General features: G+C 40.2%; 1 protein-coding gene across 1 annotated transcript in view; it reads right to left on the bottom strand.

Annotated features, from left to right (window-relative positions):
• The window catches only part of DCLK3 (doublecortin-like kinase 3), an 11,884-nt gene extending 552 nt beyond the window's left edge, over window positions 1-11,332 (bottom strand). Inside the window, exons 1-3 of the mRNA XM_010184503.1 lie at window positions 9,464-11,332; window positions 1,469-1,601; window positions 393-560 (exon numbers count right to left, since the gene is read on the bottom strand). Coding sequence (XP_010182805.1) covers window positions 393-560; window positions 1,469-1,601; window positions 9,464-10,924 — 1,762 coding nt within the window. The 5' untranslated portion in view covers window positions 10,925-11,332. The remainder of the gene's footprint in view (window positions 1-392; window positions 561-1,468; window positions 1,602-9,463) is intronic.
• Between the last annotated feature and the right edge of the window lie 656 nt (window positions 11,333-11,988).

Raw genomic sequence — 11,988 nt, 5'->3', positions numbered from 1 at the left:
GAAAGAGGGGTCTTAGGGTTTTTCATTTTGAAGTCTGCACAAAAGACACCATATTAGCCTGTGAGAAGGAAAAAACTACTACATGCAGACTCCACTGATCTCTACAGAAAATCTACAATGTGTTCTGCAGAACAAGAATTTAATTCTCAGCTTGTGAGATTTTTTTGTCTTTACAATCTATCATAACCCTGAAGATTATTTTGGTACCTTTTTCTACAGAGACAGTTCATACAACGAAGGTGAGGAAAATCCTTGCTTTTGCCTCAGTCATTGATTCTACCAGAGGACTAAATTCACATTTAAAGCAAACACCAAAACACACAAGAGAGACCTTCCCACTCCAGGAAAGAAGTCTCTCACTTTTCTGATCTGCTATACATGCTGAATCTTACCTGCAGAAATGTTGTCCCAGTATGGGGAAAGGAACTCATAGTGACCCAGCTGTATGATCTGAAACAGCTCTTCTTGATCACGTTCCTGACTGCGAAATGGGGGAAAACCACAGAGCAGAATGTAAAGGATCACACCAGCTGCCCACATATCCACTTCGAGCCCATAGCCTAAGGAAGAAAAGACAAACCAGAAGTCCTGTTTTAGAAAGAAAACTGACGACTGGTCAGGAACTGTTTATTTTTCATTCTATTTTTCAAGAAACACAGAAGCTCTGCTCAGTTCGTCAAAAAGACGAGGTCAGCAGAAGAATAAGTGGCTGGTACACCACGCTTATGAGCTGAGCTGCTGTCTGTTAACTACAGCTCTCACAAAGTGCCCCTCTTCTTCAACACGCTTCACAAACACTGTCTCACAAGGCCAATGGCAACTGGAGACTAATTGAGAAAACATAGCATATAGTCCTCCTCAGATTCCCTTCAAAAGAGCCCTAAGAGAGTTCTAAAATTTCCATTGAAATTGGATATAACTGGAGATGTGCAACCCAGCTCCACAGAACAAAGAACAAAACTGGCTTTGCTTGAGTTCACAACAAAACTGACCCCTTTCCAGGACTGACTTTTTGGCTATGAAATCTCCAAAATTTCGTCTGATGCAAAACATCTTTTGGCTTGTTACGTAAGTTTAACATGCCTGTTCACAATGGTTTTGCACCATTAGGGGCCTCGAAAAGTTGTTTAGGTTACAGTCATGAAATGGAGCTGAATACCCTCAGATTGCCACGTGAAGTTTGCTCAATTCCTCATTTCAGCAATTACCATCTATGATATTTTATGGCTTGTCTGCTTGGAAATCAGTGTTATATTACCACAGACATTAACACTGCAAACATGACCAATTTCATGCTTGTGTTTGTCAAAAGCTAAAATATTTCCTTTCCTTTTCTTACACAGATTACACTACTAACCAAACTTCTGCCCTGCAAAGACATATCAATAGTTTGAAACATTCTGGAATATTTCTGTGATTAGAAAGTTAAGAGTAATAATATGATTTAGGACAAATTATATATACTCACCCTTCTCAGCAAGTATTTCAGGGGCAACATACGTTGGTGTTCCACACACAGTAAATATGGGTTTCGTAACCTGCTTTGCAAGGCCAAAATCTGCTAGCTTCAGGGTAGTAGATTTATCTGCATTATGCTGAACCTATATGCAATGAAAAATACATATACTTAGTCCAGATGCATTTTAAGATAGCAAAAGATAAAGGAAGTAGTTAATAATAAACAGAAAGAAGTTTCAGTAACAGTGACTTCAAGTCAAGCAACATCAGATGGAAAGAGTATTTTGATAAACAATTATTACAATTAAACACATACTAAGAGGGTGCATATATTTAAGAGGACAAGCAATAATGGAAAAAGTTTGCTCTGCAAACTCTGGCACACTGTAATTTCCAATAAATGAAAAGGAGGAAGACAAAACCCAACCAATAGTCAATTCAATGTTATTATTTCCTCTTGAGAAAGTAAACTCTTCCTCTGGGAAAGCAAAGAATGCTGTGGGCATCTTTATGCTTAAATGCAATATTCTCTGGTAAGCTACTGACTTTACAGTGTCACTTGAAAAGCATATCTCCATCATACCAGTCTAACAAAACAAAAAAAACAAAACCAAACAAACAAAAGGTTTACTTTCTTTGCAAATTACTCTGCTACTCTACCTGCTGCCCTGAAAATAAACAACTCACAGTCATCACATTGTAAGAGTCTGAGAAATGGATCCATGCATAATGTCCTCCTAAATGGGTAATTTCAGCAGTTTCCATCTCCCACATCCACCTGGAAAGTAATCAAAACACTTCTTCCCATTCTAATTTTGTATCCATGGATCTTCAGCATTAATTTGTAATGCAGTTAATGAAACATTATTTTAAGAAACAAAATAAGTCAATGACACAGACAGTGGGGTCGAGTGCACCCTCAGTAAGTTTGGAGATGACACCAAACTGAGTGACACAATTGACACACCTGAGGGACAGGATGCCATTCAGAGGGACCTGGACAAGCTCAAGTAGCAGGCTCATGTGAACCTCATGAGGTTCAACAAGGCCAAGTACAAGGTCCTGCACCTGGGTCAGGGTAACTCTCACTATCAATACTCTTTGGGGTATGAAGGGATTGAGAGCAGCCCTGCAGAGAAGTACATGGGGGCATTCATGGAGGAAAAACTGGACATGAGCCACCAATGTGTGCTCATAGCCCAGAAAGCAAACCACATCCTGGGCTGCATCAAAAGAAGCGTGGTCAGCAGGTCGGGCTTCTGCCCCTTTGCTCTGCTCTGGTGAGACCCCATTTGGAGTACTGCATCTACCTCTGGACTACTAAGCACAAGACAGATACAGAGCTGTCAGAGTGGGTCCAGAGGAGGGCCATGAAAATGATCAGAGGGATCAAACACCTCTCCTATAAGGAAAGGCTGAGCCAGTTGGGTTGTTCAGCCTGAAAAAGAGAAGGCTCCGAGGAGACCTTATAGCGGTGTTATAAGAAAGATGAGGACAGGCTTTTTAGTAGGGCCTGCTGTGACAGGAAAAGGGCTAATGGTTTTAAACTAAAAAAGACAGATTCAGACTAGATAAAAGGAAGACATTTTTTACAATGAGGGTGGTGAAACACTGCAGTGGGTTGCCCAGAGAAGTGGTAGATGCCCCAACCCTGGAAACATTCAAAGTTGGGCTGGACTGGGCTCTGAGCACCCTCATCTAGGTGAAGATATCCCTGCTCATGGCAGGGGGTTGGACTAGATGACCTTTAAAGGTCCCTTCCAACCCAAACTATTCTACGATTCTATACTCAAAGGTGAAGTCATAAAGAAAGTAGCAGCAGTATAACTAAACACATTGGCATTCTTAATATCAGATACTCTTTAAGAGGTAAAAGAAAAATCTCATTAATTCACTTTAAATGAAAAATGCTCTGTCTGTGAAAATATGGGGAAGAGATGAGCAGCTAAAATATCTACAAGAAAGGCAAGGAAATCTGGACTCCAGTTTTGAATTGACAAACTGGAGTATAAAGCGATAGGTACAGTCCACGCTTTAACACCTCATACTTAGTCATAGATAGTGCTTGAGAAAGACAAAAATTCAAGATGGTCTCTATAACAAGACAACTAATGGAACAAAATTTGCTCTCCTACATTACAGCTGACTGATCCCCGTTTATCATCTTTATAGAAACTGTAAGCACTCATCCAATTTTGATTAAGCAAAAAGTCGGGGCGTTTTTATTTGGTTTTTTAGGAAAAAGATATTACATTACAAAATAACACATTATAGCCTATTAATCCCTTTTTAATCTTCTTTACAGAAAATATAAGTACTGTTCTAGTTTTGCTTAAGCAAAATATTAATTTTTTTTCTGATTTTGTAAGAAAAAATATTTTCCAGTCTGAAACTGAAAATAAAGTTTACTACAACCATGTGTTCAAAACTTCTGCAGGCCAAAGCTAAAAAGGCATAGCTGTTTCTCTCTTACATTAGTCAACTTCACGATGATTTTTTTTGCCATGATGCACTGCGGACAACAAATCTGACAAAAATTAAAAATAAATTACAAAAGTAACAGTTACTTTCTACAGCAGCATCTATCCAGATGTTTTATATTCTAACAATAGGGATAACAGTGGTAGAATGCTACAAAAACTCCCAATTGAAATGTTCAATTTTATATGTACTATGAAAACATGAGCATTAATATATGTTTCTATTGTATAAGTAAAGCTTTTAAAATTATATAAGAAAATAAATTGGAATTTCAACTGATACCCTGCACGCTGCTGTACTAAGACAAGTAATACTGAAATGCTTCTATAAAGTTTTAGAAACCAGCAGGGGGGGGTGGGGTGAGTTGAGAACACACTGGTCTTAAACCCATCCCAAGATCAGCAGGTAGTGTCTTGTTTTGTAAAATAAGCTGTTGTACTTTTTTTTTTTTTAATCAGAATGCCAGACTCCTCATCTCTCATCACAGCACAAGGTGGCAACACTGCACCATCTGTTCTTCCAGGACAAAACCACTGAGCTCTCATTTTACTTAACAACGGAACAGGTAGGAACAGCGCACACTGTGGGGACATTTTCACAGCTTTGTGACAATCATTTCAAAGACAGCATGTAACCTGTCAGCACACCCGAAAACCTCAGCCCAGGACTCCTCAGCATCTTCACTAACACTATGCTCTCAACAACTCAAAGTCAGCTCAGGCAGAGTGAGCATTCCCTTTATCCCCAGCTTAGTACTCTCCAGTTTGCCTTTCTATCACCTGGCATCACCTTGAGCATGCAAATATACTTCAGTGCAGAAACAAAAGCTTTTCAGGTTGCTTTTATTCCTTCCTGAGGCCAGACTACTTACTCAGAGGTATCACAGAAATATACAACCTGCTCAAGAGAAATCCAGCCTCTGACATCTACTGTACATGCTCTGTGAAATGGTGAGAACAAAGCAAAAATGATAGCATTAAGCCTTACTGTAACTCCTAAAAGACAGCTATTACTGCTTCTGCATTCAAGACTATGAAGAATGGTTGCAAAAGACCATTTAAAAGAGTTGCCTTGTCTTATCTGCATATAGAGTCGAGATGAGGAAGAGCAGTATTCAGTACGCTTTCTACAGCCAGCCAGTTTAGACCATACAACTACTTATGCCCTTCAACCGCAAGGGAAGCCAGTACCTGCTAGTCTTGGACTAAAGGCAGTCAGAACTGCTCACTACTCTCTCAAGTGCAGATGCCATAGCAGAGTATTAGAATACTGTCTGAGGATTTCTAGCTATCCCAGCCATACATCCCGAATATTACAATACATTTATACAAAGCCAAGTTTGGGATAAATTGATCTTTTCCTTTTTTCCGGTCTGTTGATGACTCCCAGTTCTTCATGCTCTTGCTTGTTTTCGTATCTACCCTGTGAAATTATAGAAGGGTTTGGGTTGGAAGGGACTTTAAAGATCATCTAGTACAACCCAGATCCATCAGGGTGTTTAAAATTATGATTTATATGAAATTAATATTTCTCTGTAGGCACATATATATATGGTAGCACAGATTCTGCTTATATACATCATGAAAGCTAGCTAGCCCATGAGACATTTGTTATATTAGAAATACGTAGAGCTAAAGAAAAAGCACTGCTTACACATTTGTGCTTACACTGCACACCCCTTGATGCTAGCTAGAAGAATCTCCATGAAAAAATCTTACGGAAAATTCCCTGTGTAGGTTTATCATGCTGAAAGCTCTTGACAAGTAACTGGTTAAACAGGCTTTTAACTCAAATGCACTGGGAAGCCTTTGACAGTGCTTTGTGTCTATGTAAATAGTGTCACAAAAGCAAAGTTAAAGGACAGAAAAGCTATACTTAAAGTTCTCAAACAGGTAAGAAAATTTGAGAGAGCAAGGGGGAAGGGGAAAAGGAAAAAGCTCAAATGCATTAAAAAACTGTATCACAAATATTATGAAGGTGAGTATTGAACAATTACCACATTAGTATGTTTGGGAAGTGTACAATAAGATGACTATACAATCACAAATACAGTCCTCTCTCTTCCCCCTAAAAGGGGGCAAGGAGGAAACTTTGTGTCTTCTATGGCTATAACCTGGAAAAACACCGCTACACTTTGAAATTAATTTCTCACAAGTCAAGAAATGCCAGCACCTGTAGAATTAAACAGTCCCTTAGCTAAAAACCTTGCCAACAAATTTTGCTCCAGGTAACATGAAAGAAGTGATTGGCTTCTTTTGTGGGACCAAATACACCACATTGCTAATTGTTGGTAGCAAAGGTTTTCTTGCTGAACACCTAGTCCTAAATGAGGTGATTCTGTTAGCAGACGGGAGGGAGTCAGAGCAGCTGTCTTCACACCAGCTGTCAAACAGATTTTGTTTTGGTAGCGCAAGTTACCACCCTTCTGCCTCACAGCTATGCTGTACAGAGTTTGATCACTGCGGGTAGACACAGTCGTGAAAGAGAGAGAAGGAAAACAAGAAAGGATGATGGTGGACTGCTAGATAAGTTTGTAATTAGAGGACAGGGCCATAAGAGGAACAGTAGTGCAGTGAACTGATAATTAAATCAGGTTTCCCACTCTCTCATGTGTCAATAATTTTGCAATTCACTAGATATCAAAGTGTATTTCCACCTTTTCCTCTGTAGGGACAAAAAGAGTTTCTCTTCTTTCCCCAGCTGCTTATTTTCGTGAAACTTAGAGAAATATTTTTTCCCCAGTTTGCTGCTCTTCTGTCAGCTCTGATGGAAATTAGCCAGTAGGTTCAAAAGTCACTAGGAGCAGGGTCAGATTCTCACACAAAGCAGATTTACAGTTGACAAACACATTCCTTTAGTAAAACAGAATAAGGATCTTTTCTCTTCCATTCCCCATTTGCTGGAAAGGGTTAGGAAGTACGGAAAAACAGATGACAAGGACGGACAGGATTCACCAGACCAGAAGAAGATGCCAAAGTAGGACAAACAAGTAAACAGCCTTTTAAGTCTGTTTAGGTACGTACCTATTTATGTTCTACTGTACAAAGAAAGTCTAGGGAGACTAATTCAGACTTAAACATTTGCAGTGTAGGAATCTGAAGCAAGAGATATCCCACAGCCAAAGACACCCCTGCAGGACACCAGCACTTCCAGCACTGTGCTTCCTCCCCAGAAGGCTGCCCCAGCCCCTGAACCACCAAAATCAGACGAACCCATGAAGTTTGCTTCAACACTGTTTGTTATTGTTCAGCAATGGCTAAAATTAAGTTTAGTGGCCACTCTCCTTTCTACTCTGCTGTTACTGCTCCAGGTACTCCAAGGAGTCAGAGGTAGCACATTAAAAAGTCAGAAAAGCCAGAAAAGTTGCTCAAATAACCGGTATTATTATTATATTTATAGAGATGCTTATTAGATAGCACATGAGCTATTCAACATTGTCAAGAGCTTATAAACTCATTTGGCTTGTTGAACAGACTGACTTTTCAAAAGAACGCTTTATGTAAATGATACCAAATACAAGTGTTCACAGCCTGCAGCAAGGTGAAACTGGAACAGGTACAATTTTATTTCCCATAGTGTTTGGATAACGCTGTTCTCATATGACAAAATACCTAGAGGCTGAGGGTCAGTCTGTCCTTGAAAAATATTTTCTGACTGATAGAAGAGGCAACACAATTATTTCACTGCTACACAACTTTGCCACTGCCCAGCAATCTCTGTTTTGCTGTGAAATAAACGTGAAAACCACCAGAATGGACCTGTATAATGCCTCTCCCTGCTTACCTGCATCACTGCAATGATTACATATTATAGAGGGAAATGAGGCATCTGGTCTCAGGTGTTTCACATGCACTAGCTTATTTTCAGCAAATAGGAAGGAGCAGAGCCTGGTTCATAATGGAATATCAGCTTCTGGAAAAAGCTCTGCAGTACCAAGTGAAGTTTTGTTATAATGGCAAAATGAGCCATGAAGGCAGGGCCCAGATGCATACTTCTTGCAAACCAGCCACTTGCACCCACCATCTTTTACTTACATACAGACCACATAATCACATAATGGTAGGAGTTGGAAGGGACCTCTGGAGATCATCCAGAGATCATGCCAGAGCAGGATCACCTGGAGAAGATCACACAAGTACGTGTCCAGGTGGGTTTTGAATGTCTCCAGAGAAGGAGACTCCACAACCTCTCTGGGCAGCCTGGTCCACTGCTCCGTCACCCTCACAATAAAGATGCTTTTCCTTATGTTTAAGTAGAACCTCCTGTATACTGGTTTGTGACCACTCTCCCTTGTCCTGTCACAGTCAAGAAGAACCTAGTCCCATCTTCCCGACACTTAACCTTTAGATATTTATAACCATTAATGAGATCCTCACTCAGTCTCCTCTCCTCCAACTACATTCTGCCCCACTAACTGCATGCCAAGCACTTTCATCAGACTAAGCAAGATGCATAGCAGGATGCTATTGGTTAGTCAAAAGGTTTGGAAGCAAACCCTTCAGGTCCAGTCTTGTTCAACCTCCGCATGCCATACAGGCTACACTGCTGCTTTTCTTCAGAAATTCACACAGATTTCTTCCCAAAATTAATTCCCTTAAAGAACTGAATGGCACATAGGACTAAATAATCTATTCATTTTTCTTCTGGCTAACTATGATCAGCAGATCAAATCTGATTTGTTAGAGAACGGCAAATATTTGGTCTCTATCTATCTCTCAGGAAATGTGAAACCCTAGTACAAGAGTGTAATACACAATTAGCAAGGGAGAGTTGCTCACTGTTGCTGTTCTACAATGGGTGTCTTGTCAAATGTCAATACTGCAAACATTTCTATGCATACTCACACATATGAGTAACTCTATTGACTTCAGTGCTGGATGCAAAGAATGTAGCCTCAGAAATGTGATAGAAAAAAGACTTTTCTCTTTGGCATGAAGTTAGTGTTTGAGCTGACTTCAGCGCTGTATTTCACCAAAACATTCACATTGTACTGTCAGGTTATTTCAATCAACTGCATTGTACTTCTGCTCCTAAGAAAATAAATTGTCGCAAGACAGAAATCACTACAGTAGAAGACTATCACAGTGGTCTGCAGGATGTGTGACTGCAGTGGACCAAAAGCCCACCAAATAAATAAGCTAAATTAGCTATTTTAATACATTTTGGTCTGCAAGCAAAATGCCTTATGGTTCAGTGCATGCTTCATGCAAAAAAATGAATCCTTGCATATTTAGAAGTCAGATGCTAAGTCACAGGCCTGATTTCCAACAAAAAATACAAACGCGCACTACCCCTGAAAGCCAGGTCATTTTTATTTGAATTTCTATCTGCAATGCACAGCAGACCTATGTGAAGTAAACTGTAATGGTAGTTTCACTTCAAAATCATACCCATTTTTCCAAACAGTCCTGCCACAGCACATTATCTCTGCACAGTATTTGCTTTAAAAATATTCAAAGATCTATAACTAAAAGGAAAATAAATTCAATTCCTGCACATACGCAATATGTTTCCCAATACTTACCAAAAGATTCTCTGGTTTGAGATCCCTGTGGACAATGTTCTTACTGTGAATATACACCAGTGCTTCACACAGGTCAGTGATCATGACAGCAGCATCATGCTCCGTGAACTTCACACTTTCTATGATTGCATCAAATAAGTCCCCTCCTGGGACATACTCCAGGATTAGGTAGATCTCAGCTTCTGTCTCATACACTTCAATTAAGCTTACTATATTGGGATGAGAAAGACTCCTAATGATCAGAATTTCACTTTCCATCATGTCCTCTTTCCCCTTCAGCTTGGATTTATCAACAATTTTCATGGCGTAGATCTGATTGGAGTCACAGTGGCGACATTCCTTCACCACTGCAAAGTTCCCATCCCCAATAGTTCTGCCAATCTCGTAGTGTTTTTCCACATCAGTTCTGTTTTTAATGGCATGCCTCCGGCCTGTGTTTTCCAATCCCTGAGCCCTGTTTTCTTCTTTATTCACTCTGCGCTCCCCTGTTTTTTCTCGTCTTGTCATGTCAATTTCTCTACATGTGATATTTCCCTCTCTTCTGGCACCCTCCTCTTTAGCCCTTTGTCCCTCTCTGCCCTCCCGATGTGTTTTTGATGGTTTCTCAGCATCTCTCAGAGTGTCCTTCTTTAGCCAACCACTTTGGTTGATTATGCAGCTACTTCCATTCTCTTCCTTCACTTCATGAGTTAGCTGCAGCCCTTCTACAGCATTCTTGATTTTTACTACTTCTTTCCCATGGTTTTCATGTTTCTCCACATCCCTTTCCTTCTCAATGCTCCTTTTTTGCTTCTCCAGCCTTTCATTAACATTCCTATGTAGGGGCTTCCATGGCCTCCTACAGCCATTATCTTTCCAACCAACTTCCTCACCTTCCAGACAAGTTTCTGAAGATTTTCGGCAATTCCTGCTTTTTGCATTTCTTTCTATGTTGTATCTCTGACATGCCCCTGTATTCAGGTCTCTGTTCTCAAATGAGGCCTCAGCCTGCCTCTCCCTTTGTAATTTTTGTCTGGCCTGCCTTTCCTGTTCACACTTCTCACACCTCACCACCTCCTCTGAACTCTCTTCTAATCCCTCCTCTGAACTCCTCTCGTGGTTAAGGTACCTCTCACTTTCTTGGGCTTTTCTAGAAGGCTTCACTCCTTGCTCACCACCCCAGGTCTCTCTAGTCCACTTTTTTTTGGTTCTCATTTTTTCCTCTTGCTTTGTCTTGGCTTGACTTTTTCCTTCATGTCCAGATACCAGTTTGGGACACACACCATCACTGCTGGTTTTGCTAATTTCTGTCTCATCAAAGCCACTGTCCACTTTCGAAGCCTTGTCATACAGCCTGCTCGTCAGTTTTTGGGACTGCTCCTCGTTCTGCTGAATGGCAGCACTGGCAGCGTAAGGATTTTCAGGATAAAGTTCTTGTAATACCACTTCCAGATTTTTCAAAGTGAGAGGCTCCCTACCCATAGCTATGAAAGCATCACCTTCCCTGAAGAAGTCAGAAAGGCTTCGGATTTCTCTGCCTCTCAGGTTGTAAAGCTTTCTCACACGGTCATTCTTCCAGCGTGGAAATCCCAGGGCTTCTGAAATGTCAGCCAACAGCTGTTCAAAGGTCTGGGCCGATCTCCTGTTGAGAAGCAAGGTTATCCTTCTGAGTGTGCGCCCACCGGGTTTCACCACTGTAATAATCCTTGGCTTCACAGGACTGTGCTCTGAAGGTACTGTGTGAAAACCATTTCGGGGATTAGCAAATGGGGACCTGTGACTGCATTCACTTAAACATGGTTTTCCATAGTTGCCACGACCTGGAGGAGGACAAGTCCCTTGTAGTTTCCTCTCTTTTACTTTTGAGCTTGCATTGTGTGGCGAATGGTCAAACAACCCTCGGCGTCCTAAAGCAAACAAAGAGCAGGTGTATTATTAATTTTGCATCATCAGATCTTTCCGAGCAATATTTTTCTACGTATCAGTGTACGTGACCTCAGAGAGTAAGAGTAGAAACATTCAACTCTTATAAAGAACTTCAACTGCCACTAAGGAGTAACTCCACATACATGCAACTACAAACATTTTCAAGTTTGCAAGAAAATGTAAATGCACCTTATGACAGAAAAATGATATTAAAAATAATAATAATATTGGAAACAAATAGATACTTCTTCTAAATTATTATTATTTAAAAAATGGGGTTACTTGTGCCAGAATTGCATCCAGATTGTTTAGCATCCTCTTATGAATCTACCTACCATGAACTCACTCAATTCCTTTCTGAGCCCAATTACAGTTTTGGCCTCTGTAAACCCTGTGGGAGCAAGTTCCAAAATCACATTGCATGAAGTAAAATAAATTAATTACTTCTGCTTTAAAATTGCTACCAGATGGCTATGTGTGTGCCACCTCATTTTCTTATAAATAATTATCTCCTCTTCCCTTTCCCTGGACCATTCATTTAGTTTCTAGACTCCTATAACAAATCAAGTAAATTAGATTCTTTTTTAGAAGTATTACTATTGCTATAATTTTACAGCAAT

The sequence above is a fragment of the Mesitornis unicolor genome, unplaced genomic scaffold (assembly GCF_000695765.1).
Source record: "Mesitornis unicolor isolate BGI_N332 unplaced genomic scaffold, ASM69576v1 scaffold1675, whole genome shotgun sequence".
Classification (NCBI taxonomy): domain Eukaryota; kingdom Metazoa; phylum Chordata; class Aves; order Mesitornithiformes; family Mesitornithidae; genus Mesitornis; species Mesitornis unicolor.
The sequence above is the reverse complement of the archived record's forward strand: the minus strand, read 5'-3'. Positions and strand labels throughout refer to the sequence as shown.